This window comes from Gymnodraco acuticeps, unplaced genomic scaffold, assembly GCF_902827175.1.
Source record: "Gymnodraco acuticeps unplaced genomic scaffold, fGymAcu1.1, whole genome shotgun sequence".
Lineage (NCBI taxonomy): Eukaryota > Metazoa > Chordata > Actinopteri > Perciformes > Bathydraconidae > Gymnodraco > Gymnodraco acuticeps.
In genome coordinates this window covers 546,185-568,581 of record NW_022990461.1, presented here as the reverse complement: position 1 = coordinate 568,581, position 22,397 = coordinate 546,185, and the positions used below count along the sequence as shown (strand labels likewise).

General features: G+C 43.0%; 1 protein-coding gene across 3 annotated transcripts in view; it reads left to right on the top strand.

The window, feature by feature from the left end:
• LOC117552565 (ephrin type-B receptor 1-B) overlaps positions 1–19,684 on the top strand; it is a 170,548-nt gene extending 150,864 nt beyond the window's left edge. For all 3 annotated transcript variants that reach the window (XM_034226142.1, XM_034226141.1, XM_034226140.1), the window contains 4 exons: positions 10,411–10,560; positions 13,178–13,371; positions 14,590–14,745; positions 15,538–19,684. In XM_034226142.1, coding sequence (XP_034082033.1) covers positions 10,411–10,560; positions 13,178–13,371; positions 14,590–14,745; positions 15,538–15,646 — 609 coding nt within the window. In that variant the 3' untranslated portion in view covers positions 15,647–19,684. The remainder of the gene's footprint in view (positions 1–10,410; positions 10,561–13,177; positions 13,372–14,589; positions 14,746–15,537) is intronic.
• The last annotated feature ends 2,713 nt before the right edge of the window (positions 19,685–22,397 follow it).

The window sequence follows — 22,397 nt, the reverse complement described above, 5'->3', positions numbered from 1 at the left end:
ACCGTATCGCGTCATAGCTCTGGGCGCGGCTACTGGCCATTCCTACGTCACAATACCCAGGAAGTAAACAATGGACAATGACGTATCTTCAACGAGGCGTTTTGGGGAGGTATTTTCTGTGTTAGAGTTTTACTCGCTACAGGGTGTACATTGAGGGTTTTGACTCTGCACACCGTTTACATGCATAAAAACCTTCATAACACACAAGGGGACAGGTAATAACCGGAAAAGCATGACATGGGACCTTTAATCTTGGCCTTTCCCACAATACCTTTCCGTTTCCAGTTCCCTTATTTTGCTTTTGGAGCGCGTAAACAAGCTAGATACTTTATTTCATCTTCCAGCTTCACTGGGAGAGCATGTAGAGTTTATCGCTTCCCTGCACAGATCCTACACTTCCCCACCCCCCATAAGTATGAGTCACAATGAAGTAGTCAAGTATGATCCCCATCTGGCTTTGCACCCAAGTGTCCTGCCAAGCTAGAATCGCTGCTGCTGAGAATAGAACCACCGTCACACTCATTCATAATTGAAGCGAAAGCCTAAACATGCTAGTTTGGTTTGGTTCATCTCTTGGTTGTTGAAACTAATAAGGATGTTTCCAGGCTAATTTTATTCAGATTGGATAGTTTAATTTGCTCAGGCTTCGGGTAAACGTAGCAGCATAAATTCTCCAGGAATGAATATGAAAATGGAGGAGGTATTGGTTCTGAAAGTAACACAATCCATACCTGGTCCCTGCATCAAAGAGGGTGCAACCATCCAAAGCACGGCACCTTGATTTATACCTTCTGTCGTGTTTGCGAGTCAGTATAAGGTTGGCATTGATTTGCCATCTGTGGCTGTTGGACCGCATTTGCATCTGAGCAGGACTCACAATGAACCAATTCAGTAAAAGAGATAGCTTCTCTGTTGGTGAGCTTGTGTATCCATTTTAACACTATACTTCAGACTGGAGTCTCACCAAAGGGAGATTTAATTGGTTTGTAAATCAAAGCATTAACTTCCAAATACGAAGCTTTTTATGATTTTCAAAATAAAGCCCTGGCATGACCGTTGTTTTTTGTATATTGTTCTCATTAAAGGGGCATTCCTATATACTTTCAGTTGCTTTAAAACATGAGAAACAATATGAGTCTCATACAGTGGCGAGCCGTGACTTTTATACCTAGGCCCTCTGACCCCCCTTCCCTCCAAAAAAAGAAAAGAAAAAAGAGTTATTACGTCACAGCGTATACTTCAGTGGAATATCAAAACAACGGCCCGGGGTGCAAAACGCATCAATTGCGGCTTTCACACCAGCGCTTTTCCCTTTTTAGCTCCGAGCGGGAGCTTTACTGGTTCAGCTCCGGTTTCCCTTTTCTGCTCCCGCTCTGTTCACACCGCCCAGAGCTGCCGCTGCTGTGTCATGACGTCATAGTTTACGTGCCTGCTTCATAAAATCCAAACCGCGTGGAAATCCCTCACATCGAAAGGTTTTCCATCGTTGTGTACAAACTGGATAAAAAAGCAGGTATTTTGTTGTTGTTCAGGAGGTTGATCCCGCCCATGCCCCTGCCCCTGCCCCCGCCTCGACGTAAGAGAGACGTAAGTGACGCCGCCTCTTAGCTCCGAAGCTCTTGCCTCTAGACCGACAATTTTTTGGAGCTGGAAGTGAACCGGATTCCGGAGCTAAGAGGCGACGCCTCTGCGGTGTGAACAGGAAAAACCGGTACTTTTCAGGCTCCAGCTCCGAGCCGGAGCTGAAAACGCGTTGGTGTGAAAGGGGCAAATGAGCGACCCTCTACCATACAAAACAACACCTGTAAATAACCCAATTTGTGTTCTTTGAAATTGAAAAGGATATTGCATTGTGTTTGTTACTTTCGTTGCAGTTGTCTGCAACGAAAGTTGCAGTTGTTATGTCTTAAGTGTAATTTTGTATGGACATGCTTTTATTTTGAAGGCGAGTTTACGCTGTTGACAGGAAGTTGTTGTTGCTATGGAAACAATGTGACGGAGATTAACGGAGAAAAGTCATATCTACATATAAAGACGGAGAAAGTAAAGGATAAAGTTTGTGTTTAAGTGTTAGCACCCCCCGAAGAGGAACAAGCTCTTACTGTAGCATTTCCCCTCCGAATAAGGGTCGAAGACTTGACTGTTGATATTGGAGATTTCAATCAATTCATATCATCAGTCAAGACTTCGACCATTATTCGGATTTATATTAACACATATCATGACAAGACACCCACAGCCAAGTAACAATTAAAAATGAATTAAGTTGGCACGGCGGCCCACATTGAAAATGACTTAAACACAAAGTCCATCCTCCTGTCCTTTTGGATGAAGCACTTGATGCCGGGGTCATGCAGCTGATCCTTTGCCACTCTAATTCATCATTGTAACTCAATCTTGAAAATGACTCGGTTAGAATGTTCGAAACAATGTCATCACTATCACTGACGTGAGCCATCATGAACAAACTTATGCTAATTAGCTACTTCCGCCTTGCTTGAACCGTTGTTATTATAACACATGCATAAACTTCACAGCAGGCGGAACTTGTCATAAAGTCTGCGATAATAAAGCCCACCCATTTAGAGGGAAGATATGATTGGTCAATTGTACTGTCATTTGACATTACTCTCTCGTTGAGTTACCCTAGCTGGCCCTCTGTGAATGTATAGCTGGACCACCAATCACCTCCTATCTTCGCAGTAACTCGCAGAGACGGCCAAAGGAGCTTTTTTCATTTAACCCTTCACATTCCAACAGAAACTGAATAGGCAGATTCGAAGGATTTATTTCTTTGGAAATGTTATTTTAAATACAATTAAATCAAGTTATTTTGGTAAAACTAGTGAAAAATATAACTAATACAATATTTTGCCCAGAGGGCCCTGACGGCTCGCCACAGGTCTCATAAGTAATGAAAACACAATGCTTATTCAAGGGTTACTGCAGTTTGATAAGGACATTAACGATGCTGGGGAATGCACAGTCCCAATTCTAGAGTATTTGATCCAACATCTAGTTTCTGGTGGCCTGTGGAATTGCCAGTCAGCTGTTCCTAAGGCTGACTTCATCTCTGGCTACGCCTCCCTGCAGTCTCTGGATTTCCTTGCTCTCACTGAGACCTGGATTACTCCATCCAACACATCCACCCCAGCAGCTCTCTCCACTGCATATTCCTTCTCCCATACACCCAGACCCACTGGCAGAGGAGGTGGCACTGGTCTCCTGCTCTCTCCCAAATGGAGCTTTTCCCTCTTCAAGCTACCTAACTTCACTCCTTCCACCTTTGAATTCCATGCCGTCACAGTAACCCATCCTATACAGTTAACCATTGTTGTTCTCTACCGTCCACCAGGCGCCTTGGGGGACTTCTTGGAGGAATTAGATAATCTCCTCTCACTCATCCCTGAAACTGGCCCTCCCGCTGTACTTCTCGGAGACTTCAACCTCCAGACGGGGAAGATAGACGAACTAACATCTCTGTTAACCGCCTTTGCTTTCTCACTGTCTCCATCCCCACCGACTCATAAAGCTGGCAATGTCCTTGATCTCATATTCTCAAGGAACTGCGCTACTTCTAACCTCTCTGTAAACCCGCTCCACACATCCGATCACTTCTTCATTTCATTCTCTCTATCCCTTTCCAAACATAACAAACTAATCTCTTCTCATCCTGCACTTGTCCGCCGTAACCTTCGCTCCCTCTCCCCCTCTAGCTTTGCCTCGTCGGTGCTCTCAGCCCTCCCTTCCTCTGATTCGTTCCATCTCCTGCCTCCAAACTCTGCTGCAGAAACTCTCCTCTCTACTCTCTCATCCACTCTGGACTCGCTCTGTCCTCTCACATCTCGGCAGGCTCGTCAGTCCCCTCCTGCTCCCTGGCTAAATGATGCACTGCGTGCTAATAGAACCGTCCTTAGGGCAGCAGAGCGGAAATGGTGGAAATCCAAACACCGTGACGACCTCCTAACCTATCAGGCTCTCCTCTCCTCTTTCTCTGCTTCGATCTCTCAGGCAAAAAGCACTTTCTTTCAAGATAAGATCCAATCTTCCTATTCCAATCCTAAACAACTATTTTCCATCTTCTCCACCCTCTTGGACCCTCCAAAAGCTCCTCCCCCCTCCTCACTTCTGTCAAGCGACTTTGTTACCCACTTTGAAAAAAAGGTTGATGATATTCGCTCTTCTTTTTCTGACTCACCTTTACTCACCGCTGGGTCACCAGACCCTCCTTCCACCAACACACTTACCTCCTTTTCCCCTCTCTCTCCAAGTGAGGTTCTTACCCTCATTACCTCTGCCCGCCCTACCACCTGTCCTCTGGACCCTATCCCTTCAAACCTCCTTCAGACTATCGCTCCTGATATTCTACCGTTTCTCACCCATTACATCAACACTTCTCTAACTTCTGGTCACTTTCCAAACAGTCTCAAGGAGGCAAGAGTAAACCCTCTCCTAAAGAAACCCACTCTCAACCCGTCTGATGTTATAAACTACAGGCCTGTTTCTCTCCTCCCGTTCCTGTCTAAATCACTTGAACGCGCTGTCTTTAAACAACTCTCCTGTTATCTCAATCAGAACAACCTTCTGGATCCACACCAGTCTGGTTTCAAGGCAGGTCACTCCACAGAAACTGCTCTCATTGCTGTCACGGAGGAACTGCACACTGCCAAAACTGCATCCCTCTCCTCTGTCATCATCCTGTTGGACCTGTCTGCTGCATTCGACACGGTGAATCATCAGATCCTCCTTCGCACTCTCCAAAAACTTGGAGTTTCAGGCTCTGCACTTTCCCTCCTCACCTCATACCTGAAAGACCGTACCTACAGGGTGACTTGGAGAGGGTCTGAGTCCGACCCTTGTCAATTAACTACGGGGGTCCCTCAGGGCTCTGTTCTTGGTCCCCTCCTCTTCTCCCTGTACACAAACTCGCTCGAATCAGTCATTAGCCCGCATGGTTTTTCTTACCACTGCTACGCTGATGACACCCAATTAATTCTGTCCTTTCCCCGCTCAGAGACCCAGGTCGTTGCACGCATCTCTGCTTGTCTAGCTGACATCTCTCAGTGGATGTCTGCTCACCACCTCAAGCTCAACCTTGACAAGACTGAGCTGCTCTTCCTCCCGGGAAAAGATTGTCCCACTCTTGACCTAACAATCAACATCGGCACCTCTGTTGTTTCCCCGACTCAGACTGCAAGGAATCTGGGTGTGACCCTAGATAACAACCTGTGCTTCACTGCAAACATCGCTGCTACAACCCGTTGCTGTAGATACACGCTTTACAACATCAGGAAGATACGTCCCCAGCTGACTCAGAAAGCGACTCAGGTTCTGGTCCAGGCTCTCGTCATCTCACGCCTAGACTACTGCAACTCCCTCCTGGCTGGTCTACCTGCATGTGCCATCCGACCTCTGCAGCTCATCCAGAATGCAGCGGCTCGTCTGGTCTTCAACCTTCCTAAATTCTCCCACACCACTCCGCTCCTCCGCTCCCTTCACTGGCTTCCGGTAACTGCTAGAATCCACTTCAAGACACTGGTACTTGCTTACCATGCTGCGAATGGATCTGGCCCTTCCTACATCCAGGACATAGTTAAACCGTACACCCCAGCGCGTGCACTACGCTCTGCATCAGCCAAACGACTCGTTGCGCCCTCGCTGCGAGGGGGACCCAAGTTCCCATCGGCGAAAACACGTGGGTTTGCTGTCCTGGCTCCAAGATGGTGGAATGAGCTCCCCATTGACATCAGGACGGCAGATAGCTTGCACATCTTCCGGCGCAAACTGAAAACTCATCTCTTTCGACTCCACTTCGAGCGTTAGAACTATTAACGAAGCACTTTTATACTAATAAAGGACTGGCTTACCTAAAGCCAGTTGAGTAGCACTTGAAATGTTTGGCTCTATGAAACCTGATGTACTTATATGATTCTGTTTCTTCAAGGTTGTGTCTTCCTGGTCGAATGTACTTATTGTAAGTCGCTTTGGATAAAAGCGTCAGCTAAATGCAATGTAATGTAATGTGCACGATTCCAAATTCTCTCATTTAAAAAAAAATAATAATCCTTGAATTCACTCTAGATGCATATTTCTCAGCTTTCCTCTGCTGAATGAGTATTATACCCTAATAAAATACTAAGCATTGTCACTGTATATATTATAAAGTTATTCAGAAGTAGAGTAGTGCACTGGTGAATTACATAATAACCTTATTTTTCGTTATAAGCTCACTTTCTAAATAATTAAGTATACATGACAGTTATTAATATTACAGAAGAATATCTGTTTCTCTCTTGCCGTATTGTTCTGTAATTTATACTGTAACCTGACATTATTTTTGGAACAGGATCATAATGCTACAGACAGAAGGTTCCTGGGCGATATGACGCATATGTATTTTAATCTTGATCAGAATTTCATTATTTTCAGAAGGAGAGCAATTATGGGTGTTCTGGGTGCGTGGTATGTTTTTCATTTTCTTCAGTTATTTTCCCACACTCTATAGAGCGTTTTCTGAGTGTGTTTGTTAGTCAAATCTAAAAACAAAAAGCCTCACTGTGAGACTGTTTGGGATCTTTCAAACTCAAAATGTAGTTTTGACAAATGCTTTCCTCGAGTATTGCATGACTCCATTGTGTATACGGTGAAAGACCTGTGTCTACCAGACATTCCCATGGGTGTCTGAGAAACCAGCAGCTCTCTCACCAACCCGCCCCACCCTCTTTCTTTTTTTTTCTTGTTCTATTTCTTCCCGATCTCCAGATCACTCTCCCTTTCCCGGCTTCTTTCCATCCCTCTCTCTCACTCTCTTTCACATTCTATTTGGGCAGACATCCAGGGCAGATCGTTGCTCTCAGGATTTCATTAAAAGGATGTTGATGGAGCACTCTCCCCAGCCTAAGTAAATGTGCTCAAGTCCATTTGAGAGAGCATTGTTTGGAAATGGATAACTGAAGTTGGAGGAGAAAAGGAAAAGAGGGAACGGGAGAGAAAGGAAGACAGGGAAAGGGAGATCTACATATTTGTCTTCCAGATGAAGCGAAAGTTTATTTGGAGTCGCTAAATAGCTTCTGCGAAGTACAAACGCTGAGCAAAAACAAGACAGAAACCCTAGACTCTGCTTCTCAATTATAGCATGTTTATCTGGGACATGGCTGCAGGTAAGAGATGACTTTCATTGTATTCCAACAGGTATATTTGACAGTCTACATAAGGGTATCTGGCACATTGGTGGATGGATAGCTCGAGCCACTGTAAGGACATGACAGGTGTTTCATATCCTAGCTATGTGTATCACTGTCTACACACACATACTCACAAATTATTGGCACCAGGGGAACATAACAGACACAAGTAAGTACACACATTACCACCACATGTTTATCCTTCATCTTTTCAGACCTGGCTGTCACAGGAACACACTCCTCTCACCCGTGATACCTCTTAACCTGACAGTCCCATCATATCTATGTTACATCCGCACTCCAGATGTGCGGCTAGCTGTCACGACTGGCCAGCACCTGTCACAGGTGCCCACGACCAGGTGGAACCAGTACTGTAATCTCATTCTGTGACATTAGGTTGACAGCACGCCTCTTAGACTGCTCAGAGTATTCAAGATGGGTGTTCTTTGTGCACATGTGGCTGGTTTGTTTTTCACATGCCTGATAGGGAAACTTGTTGAGAATAGCTTAAAACACCAAGTTTTGAAAATGTATTTTGACAGCAAAAGGTGGTAAGGTCACGGGTGTATATATACAGTATATATATATACTTTATTTAACCAGGTGAAAGTCTCATTGAGATTAAAATATATTTTTCAAGAGCGACCTGGCCAAGAGGGCAGCATAAACAATGTTACAACAAATGAACACAAAACAATACAGACAAATACAGCGGTCGTAAAACACAAATGAAATGGCACATTAACCATTCAATATGCAGAATGAGATAGAGAAACTATTATAAAACATTAAAAACTGGCACAATTTTAAAACGACTTCAATTATGGGATATACGAGCAATCACATCGACCGATGAAGTTGAAAGGTATCTTGAGGGCAAATGTAGTTTCGGTTTTCCCCCTCTCTTGGACACTAGTATTTTCCTTCACTGTGCCAACATTTATCAACCAGAAAATATACCCATCTGATGTCTCTGGAGAATCCGGCACCGTATGACACCCACTTTACCACCCTATTACCAAGGGATTTTTGCAAAGTACCACTTGATATCATTAAAGATGACTCCTCTTATGGGACTATGGTAGTTTTGCAGCTGCAGTGGATGTGCTTCATTCTGGCTCATCCACACACATTTTATACAAAGAGTTAACTGTCCAAGATAATAGGAGTGTGTACATTCTGTTTGAAGGGTGATATTTCACTTCAAGGCACACAGAAAACAGCTTGTTCCTTTTTCAGTAGCCAGCACAATATACCATATCCAAAGAGCTCTCCTCATGCTTCAAGGCTTCACAAAGCTCTCCCACTTTTGTGTTGACATTACGTCTGTTTTAATTCCCATCACCACTTCTACTACCCCGAACACATTCCCTTTGGTATTAACACTCCAATGCTTTAAAAAAAAAAATGTTTGCCTTCTTCCCTATACGCATGAGCTGTTTAGTACTTTATGTTATTAAAGCAGAATTTTGGCAGAGCTATCACTGGCCCACAGCAGTAATTACTAAGAGTTTGCATAGCTGCCTCTGACTCACTCCGCCTTGGAAATGTTATTACTAAAGTCTGTCTCATTGGAGGCGCACAGGGAGCTTCTTGTGAAGCATGAATTTTTGCTCAGGCCATTCCAGCGACACTCAGCTCATATCCCCAACAGAATCCTGGGGCAGGAGATTAGATGTACTGAGCGAGGGAGGGAGTAAGCTATGTAATGATAAACACAGGCTGAAATATCGTTTTGCTTGAAGCCGCAATTTTTTCATGCAATTATGCATTTATGTCTCTGTTTTTCATGTTCTGTATGTTCGTTCAAACCAACTGATTGACGTGAAACATTGCCTATGACAGAGTAACCGATGAAGAAGGGGAATGGCCCATTCATTTTTTCTAAGGGAAGATTTCTGTGTAACTTCCATGCCCTAGGACAAAAGAAAAGGGCAAAAGAAAGTGTCCTGGGGTCTTGGTTTAGATGAAACAATTCAGATGTGAACTAGTCTGAGATATGAGAAAGGCATTGAAGTCGTCGGGGATTAGAGATCCTTTATTATTCTACTATTGATCTCTGCCTGCTCGCTTTTCTTTTTTGTTCTCTTGCTTTCTCTGTCTGTCACACACTCACACAACCACACCAGCGCCTAATTCCTCCTAAGTTATTCTCCGCTGGCTGGTGAGAGCTCAGTGAGAACTGAGTGTTGCCTTCGTGTCTTGCAGTGTGTCCTGACAGCAGTGTCCATTCAGGGTGAGATGTTAAATCTCTTTTCAGAGTCAGCAACCTCTCTAAGGTCAAATCCTAAGGAGGTGTTCATTAATGAGCTCAGCCTCTGCACTTCTGCAGTACTACGCAACACTGACCTGTAACACTTAATAATAATACATTTGATTTTTATAGCACTTTTCTTGAACCCAAAGATGCTTACACTTACACAAGTGTATACAGATGCACACATACAGGAACACACACCAAGGTAACCTGTTTATGATTATTCCTCTCGAACATTTTAAAAGGCCTGGGGTATGGAAACACTGCAAAGGAAGCATTTTCTGTCTCTCATTCTCCTCACTAATTTATAATTTCCCTCCCTGTCTCTTTCTCTACTCCCCCCCCTCCTCCCTTCTCAGAGAGCGAGGAGGGAACAGGGTGGTCTGTGTAGGTTGCCCTCTGGGTTTGGGTTTGTTTCAAACAGCAGCTTATCTGCACATGCTCAAGTTGAGCTAATTGGCATTATTAAACCAGTGGCGAGCTTGACTCAGATATAAAGGCAGGTGCTGTTGGGTTTGTGCTCATTTGTGTGCGTCGGTAGGCCCGCACAATCATCTATGACTGTGACTGTGAATATGTGTGTGCAGAATTTTAAACCAGCAGCTGTCAATTTCAGTCAGCAGGGCACGTGGCATGTCTGAGGGCCAGGTAGTCCAATTACAGGCAGACACGCTCGATGTACGAGCCGAAGCCCCGGCCTATCTTCCTTCATTCAAACACAGCTGTGGGAGAGGAGACGCTAAATGTGATGTTGGTCGATGTGTGAAGGGCAAACACTATTGGGAGCCACTGTTGGCTCATGGAGGATTGACGCTGGATGGATAAGGGGGGATAAGGAGTTAGGAGAGCTGAAGCAGTCACAGTTGTGTTAGGGGGTTATTGTGTTACAACTGAAAATTATGTTGACAGTAAAATGTTTGGGAACTCTTTCATTTAATCTTTTGCTCCTTTTGTTTCTCCTGTTCTTAGGGTGGGAAGATCCCAGTGAGGTGGACAGCACCAGAGGCCATCGCTTACAGAAAGTTCACCTCAGCCAGTGACGTGTGGAGCTACGGCATCGTCATGTGGGAAGTGATGTCATTTGGAGAGAGGCCTTACTGGGACATGTCCAATCAGGATGTAAGTGTTATATTTATAATATTCATTAGACACTATAGATATTCTGTAATCCCCTTTTGAAACAGGGTGTTGGATTGCAACATTACATAATAATTGATAACTCAGTTAGTTATGGAGATACAGTAAAGGCGGGTTAAATCACACAGACCAATGTGTTTTCATCAAATGAATGTGTTGACTTTTTAACATGTGTTGACCACTTTACAGCAAGGCGTCACTACAGAAGATGCACCTTTTTTCCAATAATTTGTAAGTGTTTATTTCAAGGGATCCTTAAGAAAGATCATAAATGGGACATCTAAATGAGCGTTATCCCTTTTCTAAACTTCCATGCCGTAAAAAAAAAACAATTCTAAATCTGGATAAACTGCCTCATTAAAAGGATGGCCATTTCCGTACAGATGTGGTTATATTGCCTTTTCACCCCATAGATAAGCAATCAAGGATAACTCATAAGAGAGGAAGCTGTGATAAATCACACATATTTTATCAGCTCCCATCTCATAGCATCATCATTGAAGATGTCCTTGACTCTGACTTTGAAAGCAGACTTATTATGGACACAGTTTCACACTATCCTCTTTTCCTTCCTGGCCAGCTTTTGAGAGCAATGAATGATTGCTGAGAGCTCTGCTTTGTTCCCCACATCCGTTTGGATAAGGTCCACGCACAGACTCCCACCATCACACAGGCACCAACACAAACACACAAAACCATTGGATGTGTTCCCATACTATGAGGTCTCTCTCCCTAAGCTCCCTTATTGAGACAGCTAGCCAACCATCAGGCCTCTATGGACCCCGCTCCACAAGGACCGTCCAACCCAGCAGATGTTGCCTCAGTGGGCCAGCAGCAAACACTGCCCGGTGGGACTAATGCAGAGAAGAGGACTGGCACTGCTCAGCGTGTCCGGCTGCTCATTCCACACACACACACACACACACACACACACACACACACACCCACACACACACACACACACACACACACACACACACACACACACACACACACACACACACACACACACACACACACACACACACACACACACACACACACACACACACACACACACACACACAAACACAACCACTTGCAACACACTCCATATGCACCATTTGTCAAGATTGTGCTGAGTTGCACTCATCAACTCCAGGGTGGAGTTGGCAACCTGCAGAGCAGCCTCTAATTTTTAATGATAGTATCTTTTACACTTGATTTCACACCAGACCCTTACTGTATCTTGCAACTATGCATTTTTCAGAAAAGATTACATCTACAAACAGTATGGATATATGGATATGGGTGAAAGCTAGGTCCATCAATGTGCAATGCAGCAATCTGGCAATCTTTAGTGTTTGTAGTATCTTGAAAGTGGCTTTATAGCTGCATATTAAGCATTTTTGTACTTGACTTGGTTGTTTGTATACTTTTTACAACCCATATATTATAGCTTACAAACAGAGGGTGGTGGGTAAGGGGTGGTCATTCAATTGTAGGCACTCCATTTCTGCCTCCAGTCTCCAAATTTGATCGACCTTTGTTGAACTCTCAAGAAACACTTCACTCTACCCTCAGAAACTTTCAGTCGTAGCTCCACTATAACAAGTCCAGGATAGCCCGGGAAGCCTTTAAGAGACGTGTGTCAAGTGGCTGTGCTTCGCAGTGTTAATAATATGCAATCTGCCCACTCACCAGAGACTTCCTCCTACAGTGACACTGCCACTGCTTTCCATCTCGCTCCTTGCTATGTCCTCCAGGAGTGGCATGTGATTGGCTGAAGTCAAGAGGAAGGGCACATCAGCCTGCATGCTAACTGTCACAAGTGACCAGAGGGAGAGTGACTGTATGGGGCAGGGCGGGGATGTTGTTGAGGCAGGGATGAGCGTGTAAGGATAACACAGTGGATGACTGCTAGAATCCACTTCAAGACAATGGTACTTGCTTACCATGCTGCGAATGGATCTGGCCCTTCATACATCCAGGACATGGTTAAACCGTACACCCCAGCACGTGCACTCCGCTCTGCATCAACCAAACGGCTCGCTGCACCCTCACTGCGAGGGGGACCCAAGTTCCCATCAGCAAAAACACGTGGGTTTGCTGTCCTGACTCCTAAATGGTGGAATGACCTCCCCATTGAAATCAGGACAGCAGATAGCTTACACACCTTCCGGCACAAACTGAAAACTCATCTCTTTCGACTCCACTTCAAGCGATAGAACTATTAACAAAGCACTTATATACTAATAAAGGGCTGGCTTATCTAAAGCCAGTTGAGTAGCACTTGAAATGTTTTTGCTCTATGAAGCCTGATGTACTTATATGATTCTGTTTTCTTCAATTTGTATTTTGTTGGTCGAACGCACTTATTGTAAGTCGCTTTGGATAAAAGCGTCAGCTGAATGCAATGTAATGTAATGTAATGGATGTGCTTACTGTCATTAGTCATTGCAAACTCAAATGAGTATTTAACTGTTTTAAGAAGTATATTATTGACAACCAGTCGGCTGGAAGAAAGACTTTGTAACTGACAGAAATGTCTTGTAATTACTCTATGAAGTCTGATTTATAATATCACCTGAGCTTACCTTCCCACCCTTTTTCCCCCAAGGTGATTAACGCAATTGAACAGGACTACCGTCTTCCACCCCCTATGGACTGCCCCAGTGCTCTGCACCAGTTGATGCTGGACTGTTGGCAGAAGGACCGTAACGTACGACCCCGCTTCGCCGACATCGTCAGCACCCTGGACAAGATGATCCGTAACCCCACCAGCCTCAAAGCTGTAGCCAACATCCCTGCAGTGTGAGTAAAAGCACCTTTTTTCACAGCCCATGATATACACGTTCACCCTGAAGTGGATATTAAGCTGAAGCAAATATGCCTTTCATCTGTTTATACACACAGTATTTACACTTGCTGTCTCTACAAACTATCCAGCATGCACATGCTTACTTTTATCCTCTCATAAAATAAACATGGATGTATTACGGTTGATTGCATCAACCCTGAACTTTTCATCCCCAGATCTTGTTTTTTCTGTTGCTTACAAATCTCAGCCATCCACAGTTGCATATTGGTTTTCGAAATTGTTACCCCATATGTATATGTATAGAGCCAACACATGTCCTTAGACACCTTCAAATATATAGAAACATCATCTACATACAAATTCATAAAGCTTTACGGGTTATTTTGTAGAGGTACCATTGACCTTTTTTTAATCTTACTCAGACCTTGTTTTAGGCCTTTTTTCCACCCTTTCTCGAACATCCTCTCAAACGTGGCCAGAGTCTCTATGGACTTTCTGTGAACTGTGAGCTTCAGGTTTCTTCAAAGATTTTCCGTTCCAATTTCCAGGCTTTGGTTGGGCCACTGAGGGTCATTCAGAGACTTGTCCCGGAGCCACTTGTTTTGGCTGCATGCTTTGTGCTGCTGCCATGTTGAAAGGGGGACTTTTGGCCTTTTGTGAGTTTGAGGATGTGCAATGGAGCATGTTTTTCCCTCGAGGTCCCTTTTGTATTTAGCCCTATTCACAGTTCTTTACTTGTGTCCGGTTTCTTAATGTCTCACAGTGAGAAATATCACAATAGCATGCTTTCTATAAGTGATAGTATTGGCCAGGTTATGAGTGGTGGCTTTATTTTTGCGAGTTAAAGCACTTGGCATGAAGGCCAAGGAGTAATGGTTTTCTCTAATGGTACTATAGACTCTTTGTGTGCTTTTATAAAAGTTGAATAGTTGGATAGGTAGGTAGATAGATATAGTGTAAAGTATAACACCTAAATGTGTTTCATAAAAAATCAAGGGTCAGAAACACTTTCCAAAGCCAATATTCGCACAGTACACAGATACGGACACACTTTTGCCTTCTCCGTCTCGCATCCTCGCACACACACCAACGCAAACGCCATAACAACAGTTTCTCTCCTTCTTTTTTCTCAGCTTAATATTTCATCAAAGCCTTGCTCTAGACTTGCTTGCTCTTACCTTCCCCCCCCTCCTTTCCTCTCCCTCTTCCAGGCCTTCGCAGCCACTGCTGGACAGATCCATACCTGACTTCAACACCTTCAGCTCAGTAGAGGACTGGCTCAGTGCCATTAAGATGAGCCAGTACAGAGACAACTTCCTCAACTCAGGCTTTACCTCCCTGCAGCTGGTGGCTCAAATGACCTCAGAGTGAGTTCACCTGCCCGTCTGCAAACAGATTCAAAGCCATATGGCACTTAGATTGACACACTTGAATAAATTAACTCATCTTCAAGTGCATTTATTTTTAACATGAATACGCCCAGTGAGTCAAGTCTTTAAATGATAGCATTGAATTAAAGCCTGTGCTTGGTAATGCATACAAATATAACAGAGAATAACAGAGTCACTGTGGTAAAAATAATTCCATCCATGCTCTTCCAATATTATAAGTGCTATCTACAAAATAATTAATTTTATTTGCACAATTTTCTAAAATGGAAAAGTATGTTAAACCTTTTGATGCATATTTGGTGGAGCGTATTTATTTTCTGTTATTGATGTGGAATATTTTAGAGTGGGTCATGACAGCATTTCCTGTAGCTTGTGATACAAATTGACACAAATATTGCAGTTCATTTATTTTAATGAGCAATGTTGCTTGATCTGCAAATGTTCGTGAAAATGTGAAATCATTCAAACATTTATTTTATATGAAATATGTATGCTCCAGGCTTGGTGACATTTATATATTCTATTTGCAATGCAAAGCAACATGTATTATTTTCTCAAGTGATATAATTAATTTTGTAAATGTGTGTTGCCACTAGCTTTGCACCCTGAAATTGCCCTTTCATCATACAGCAATGTAAGGATTGTAAATGCACCAGAAAATGATAGCCATTTGTAATCCCTTCATACTCAAATTCCATCTTCAACATGATGGAAAGCCTATCATCTATTGCTTTTCAATGTTCTTTCTCTCTGCCTCTTTTTCTCTAGGGACTTGCTGAGAATAGGAGTGACCCTGGCAGGCCATCAGAAGAAGATCCTCAGTAATATCCAGATCATGAGGGTGCAGATGAGCCAGTCACCCACGACTATGGCATGACTACAGAGGGCGCTGTGCCATGGAGCGGGCAGCATTCGTAGGACCAACAGCAATGGCAGCCCTCGAATGACCCCCGATCCATCGGAACGCGCCAGAGTCGAGACTATTGTCTTAATCTAATCCACTAACGTGACAACAGGAGACCAGGGTCCTCACCACCACATGGTTAACAGCTATCACCCTTCATGTAATCCACACCAGGAGTTCAGGGTCAAGACTTGTAACTGTTTCTCCATTTATCGATGAATGGAAGACATGCTGCGGTTATGGACTGCCATGCATATCATTGTAAACCAAAATAACTCCAACCACCCGACATCGCCACGTGGAATCTCTCACAATTTCAGACCATATGGTAAAATGAGTGATATTGTACTTCTATATTATCTGGACTAGAAGATGTTCAAATTGTAAAGAGAAGTGTGAGCCATTTAGAAACAACGTGTGAACTGTGATTTTACCGTCGTCAATGTGTTCGATGAAGATGCCTTGACCTGGCCAGAAATCAGTCCAAGAAGAAAAAGCAATTACCAGTACGAATAATTAGAGGGAGAAGAATACAGGGATGTACAGTGGAGCGCCATTTCCAACTTTCACATCATCCTTTGCTCGTTTGAGGAATTTGAAAATTGTATCGTAAATGGACTGGTGAACATTAAGAGCCAGTTACATTTTTGTCTTTTACCATCTGTTTGATCGTTTTAGTTTTTTTTATCACTATAGCAAGATGCCGCTCACTCGTATTTTAACTTTAACACTACCTGTGGATTCCTGGGTGGAAGGCCTGCCAAAGGACTTCTCAACCAGCCCCACCCAGATTCAGAGAATATAAATATGTTTATCTCTTGCTAAATATGATTATATCTTTCATAATAAACCTTCATATTGAAGGTGATATGTATGAATATGTATGTACAGGTCTCTCTGCTTGCATTTTTGGCAAAGACATGCTTGTTGACTAGATTGTGATAGACACATGCAATGTGTAGATTCCCTACGGTGCCCTGGTTCCTTTACGATGACCGAACAACAGACACTGGCTTGTACGGCCATCCGGACTCAATCTTAGCCTGAAGAAAAACACTAAAGGAACTGTGGGCAAATAATTGGTATTGTAGATCAATATGAAACATTCTGTAGGATTTAAAATCATTTACAAAATATCCATTTATTGGAGATCATGTTTAATGTGGGTGTACACATGCTGTCTCTTGCTGGTGAGCACTTACTTGTACAGATATGTTTTATGTTTTTATTTCTTTTTGTTCTGTTGTTGATGTTTGTGTTGGGAGTGTTCAGCCCCATCCAGAGGGGAGGGGAAACCAAACCTACGCCTTGGCCGACCCAGATCCATGGTAAATACCCACTAATCACACAGGAAAAAACACTTCTTAACATCAAATTGCTCCGTTTCTGGTAGATTTTATTTCAGGCAAATCCAGTTAGTCCTTGTCATGGGTGCTGCAGATATCTTGGTCAAGGCAACATTCATTGCAAGTTTGAAATGCATAAGAGAGCTAATCATAGAACTGGAAATTGGAGTGAAAGAGCATCACTTCTCTTCACAGTAAAATGAGCATCTGGGCTGAGGTTTGCCAACAGACGCCTGATGCCATTCCTGTGAACACACAGGCTTAAACAGCCCACACGGGCACAGTGTAGCAAAGCCTCCCATACACTGCTGCAAGTACGCTGCTGAGTAAATCTATGCATTCTCACTATATGCTGCTGCCATATGGGTAGGCAGGTTGAGCACAAACGCTGTTGTGCCACAGAGAGTTTCATATATCTCTCCATAAGTCTTGGCTGCAGGAACTGGTGTATGAAAAATCACTCTTTGGTAGTATCTGATTGCAAGATGTCTACATTGTTCCCAGGGGATGAGGGATGGTTGTCTTTGGAATTACACAGCAGTATTTTTGGAATATATTTCCAGCATAGCTCTGGGTAGTGCACAAGGATGATTTCTCTTTTTTAAGGCTGTTGATGGTCTTGTATGATTGCAGTGGGATTGGTCGGTGCAATGAGACAGTGTCAGGAAACCTTGGCGATGAGTAGTAGAGGTTTGTTTCCCTTGAAGCTTGCTTTCTGCAGGCTTTGGGGAGTTTTTGCCATGTTTTATAAATCAAGTGTTAGCAATAACAACACTTGCCTTTAGTAGTGAAAGCAAACTGACCTGAAGGCTCCTGTGGTAATATTCCTTTGACATCCAGCCATGGCAGACAATTATCATGAGATATTGTAGTGTCACGTATCTGCATTAGCTGAGACCCTGCTGAAATCCCTTTTGGCCCTATTTGAAGAGACATGAATGAATATGGTTCTAACCACCTTGGTCCCAAAATTAGAAATTGATGGCAGGCCCATTAGCAGATTATTAAGTATACTCACCACCCTCAAGTCATCTTGCTCCCCCTCCTTCTCCCTCTGTCTGTCCTGCCCTCTCTGCCTGTCTACACCCCCTAGCTGGCACAACTCCAGCTTGTTTATCCTGGGTGTAACCAAGCTGTCCTGGGCCAGAATGGGCAGGGCTGGGCCATGACTGCTCTGTCCTGAGAAATGGTTAGCTCCATGCTCCAGTGGGCCCAGGCAGGGATGCAAACACCTGCTGAGACCCCCTTCTGAAAGGCATCTGATCAGCCAGCGGGGAGGAAGACTGATGGGAACAACAAAAAACTAACACACACACACTTAGTAACCCTCAATTATGTTATACCCACATCTGTTTTCCAGCCTGATGCTTAATGAAGGGAAAGTGTGCAGAACCCAGAGTGTGTGTATATGGGAGATAGGGGGATGAGTCAGTGTGCAGGAGGGAGGGGATGGCATAAAGATAGGTTGGTAGATGAAAGTCAGAAAGTTAGCTCATTGAAGTAAATCAGTTCCTTTCATCTTGCAGTATGGTTTATGTGGCAACATCTTTGTCCTTGTATTATGTTGATTTCTTTGTTTAGTTTGGTAAAGGAAAATACTGTAATCAAGCTGCTAGTTTGCCTAATGGGCAAAATCCATTGCTTTCTCCTTTCAATAGTGCAAGCCGTTGATTTACCAACTATTTCTGAATATGATCATATGCTTCTTGAGATTGGCAGAAATCCCTTTAGCTGAAGCCAATGATTCAATTTGAATGCATTAGTCCTCTATTCAGCTCAGTCTCGTGTGTTTGCTTTTCAACCCAAGAGCCTGTGAATGGGACGATAGAATGTATTCATTATGCAACAGTGTAATTCTCCATTTGCTCTGTTTGTCTTTCTAAATACGTGACAGTAATGACACTCCAATATGATAAATGTAAAGGGCGGGTCACCATCCCTCTCTGAGTCGTTTCACATGGATGCCATTCATCACAGACTGATACAAAACACAGGAACAGAGCTTGTTAAACGTTTCATGGTGCTGTAACTGTCGAAGGAGGGACCAATGATCCTTTTAGTAGTGGATTTCATGCCTGTCATTTACGGTATAGGATAGAGCAGTAGAGGCTGTGTTCACCTGAAAACAATCTGACTCAACACCCTCCAAAACGTATTAAAAAAAACATTCTTTTTTTCCCTCTGTTTCAAACTGGGGACTCAAAGATATACACACATACAAAAACAGTACACACATACACTTCATGTACACACTTTACACACACACCCTGAACACTTGCAATTGCTTCGGTCAGCCAGTAAGCAGGAAGAACAGGTGAAATGGGACCTTTCCAGGAGACCAGTCACAACCTCCCCCTATAGGTACACACTGGATGGTGGAGCTGAATATGAGTGTGAAAATGTCATAGTTTGTTTATTTGTGTGTGAGAGAGAGAGTGAACGTATGTGTTTGTTTGTGAGTAACAGGCACATTTGTGTACAGACATTTATGTGTGCACAGGTACATTGTTTAAGAGCGTGAACAATTATTATTTTTTTGTCTCTGTATAGCTACCACTTGTAAATTGTGACAAGTACGTGTCAAGAGTTTGTAAGCTGTAACTTTCTGAAAACTATTGTACTAAAATGCACTCAATAAACGCCTTGGAAAACAAGTCAATCACTTTATGATGCGTGCACTCAATGGTCTATAATTCTGTTTTCATTCATAGTGAGTCAAGAACGCAGAGAGTAAGGGTTATTATCCAGAAACACTACTGTTAGCGCTGTGTGTTATCGTGACGTCTAATGTTTGGTTTCATAATGGCTAAGGAAATAAACAGCATTTTGTCACCATCGGTCTGGGTGGCAGCATGTGTTAAAACAAAGCCATGAGCCACTAATAAACAAGCCGTCATGCACAACCAAACAATTACTCTCCTAGAAAAGTGACAATATTTTGACAAACTAGTCGGAAATTATCCTCGCAACTTAAGTGTTATGTGTCTCAAACACACACTTGCACACACTCACAGGCAGTACAAATACACAAGCAGTCACAACAGTCTCATAAATTCCATTTGCCAGAGACTGAGACTTTTTAGAGCACTTCAAACACTGGAAAGTGTGCCGCAAAGTAATGATATGGTTAATGAGGTGAGTCAAAAGATGTGGGGATGTATCAAACTCTCAGCGTTCCTCCATAACTGTTTATTGACTCTAATTGATTGATAATATCCAGCTTCATATTAGCTCGGAGACTGCTGTGCAGGGGCTGTGCCAAGCCAAAAGGGAGCCAACAAGATTCATGAAACAGCTTATTTTTCTGTCTTTTCAAGTTTGTGATATTAAACAAAGTGCTTCACTCGTCACGTTGTCCTTACTGCAATGAGAAGTGCAATGATGTCAGTAAAGAAGTGGTGAAAACGTCGGCTGTCCCTTAAAATGTTTTGACATGGTGTTGATGAAAATGTGGAGATCTTGTAATTAAAGAGTAACTGTAACCACACCCAACAGTAATGTCACTGGGTCATGGAGTACACCTGTTCCCCTCTACAATCAGCTGAAATAAACCACTGTACTGTAGGTCAGCAAGACATGGTTTTCAGAGCGTGTTAACCTGCCCTTTATGTAAACATGTCAGCTTTGTGTTTGCCTCCTTAAAAGGAAAATTCAAGCTTTAGAACTGTACAATGTTAGTCTTATTTTTCATAATGTGGCCATCCAGTGGTAATTATAGCATTGTTAACTGCTTTGATTTTGGAATGTGGCACAACATTAGTCAGAGTTGGAAAGAAACCCAGGCAGTCAGACAATTTGAAAGGTTTTCAAACCAACCACCAGGTTTACCTTATGGTCTAAATACTTGTTTCCTGCCAACTTTGATATTTTTTTGGCAATGTTGTTTTGTCACCAGATTAAATAAATACCCTATTGAGTCAAATGTTTCCATAACATAACTTAATATTGACAACCGAATCTAATATATCCAGTAAGTTGTGTTGAAGTGGACATTTCCTTTAATGGATACGTTCTTGCCTAAACATTAAATACTCACAGACGACAAAATGTTTCATGGGAGTAGTCATATCGCTCAGTCAGCCAGACGCTTTAATTGAACGTGTAGAGCTATACCAATAGTTAAACAAATGTAATGACCATTGATATGGTGATGTGCTTTATAGTATCCTTCCCCTACGCATTTAGCTTAATTGGACCTATTTGTCACAGTAATCAGACCAATTAGAGCGATAGTGGAAGATATGTGCCAGTGTGACAAGGAGTTCTACATTGCATTAGGTGTGAAAGCTGACTTTTGTGCGTGTGTGTGTGTGTGAGAGAGAGAAATAGGATGAGATCGCCCGATTGAGGTTGACAGAAAGCCAAAGAGATAAAGACAGAGATGAGTGTGGAGAGCGTTTTCTTGAAAGTATGCTTCATCCGTAACAGTGTGTTTATCACTGACGAGGGAGTCAGCTCCCTTTATTTCACATTAAAGTCACAGGAAGTTTGAAAAATTACTTTTCAGCAGCAAATCTGTGCCTTAATCAATATTCCCTGAGCAATCTTCTGTGAGAAAGGGATCGGTGCACAGCAGGGAACTCCTGCAGAGAGAAAGGGAGAGAGTTGGGGGGGAAAAAAGGAATCCATCCAGCGGTGCAGATCAGAGAGTGGGAATAGACATATTGTGAAGTGAATACTGAATGAAGGACGGAGGCATATAGTGAACTGACAACCATGGGGCATAGATGATGGCACAGAGACAGGTGGGGGGGGGAAGCGCCCCGTCGGCGAGCTATAGGAAGATAAAATGGAACGAAAGGTATTCTTGAATCATTATCCTTGTATGTACATTTTTCAAGACATATTTATTTAGCAAAACACAGAAAACATAACATTACTAGAGTTGTGTCGATCCTCAGTTACTGGTAGTTCACTTTGTGAGATTGTCCGAGGCCTAGATCTAATCTCAGTGCTTTCTGTCTGCAGGGCCTCAGTAAGCTGTGTGCATATTGACAGTGATCTTGGGGGTCTAGGAAAAGCCCACAAACTGTTGTTTGGAGACCTGAGTCTGAGTATGGTTCAGAAGCTCTGTGTGGGACTGTGTTTTTTCATGATATCCGTAATTTTACTAAATATATAATGTGAAATATAGCATGAAGATGGGGGACAAAGCTTACATCATGAGCCATCAGATCTTTTCATTTTCTAGTTGGTTGTTAAATCAGGTTCAGATCTAGTAAAATGTCCATACCATTGAACTATTCAGCAACCCCTATCACTAGAGATTGACAGAGATTAGCTAAACATATGGATAACATGTATAAATAATATGGATTCTGCAAAAATATGGATGTGTGGTCCCTATGACTGATATGACAAATATAACACTACATGTA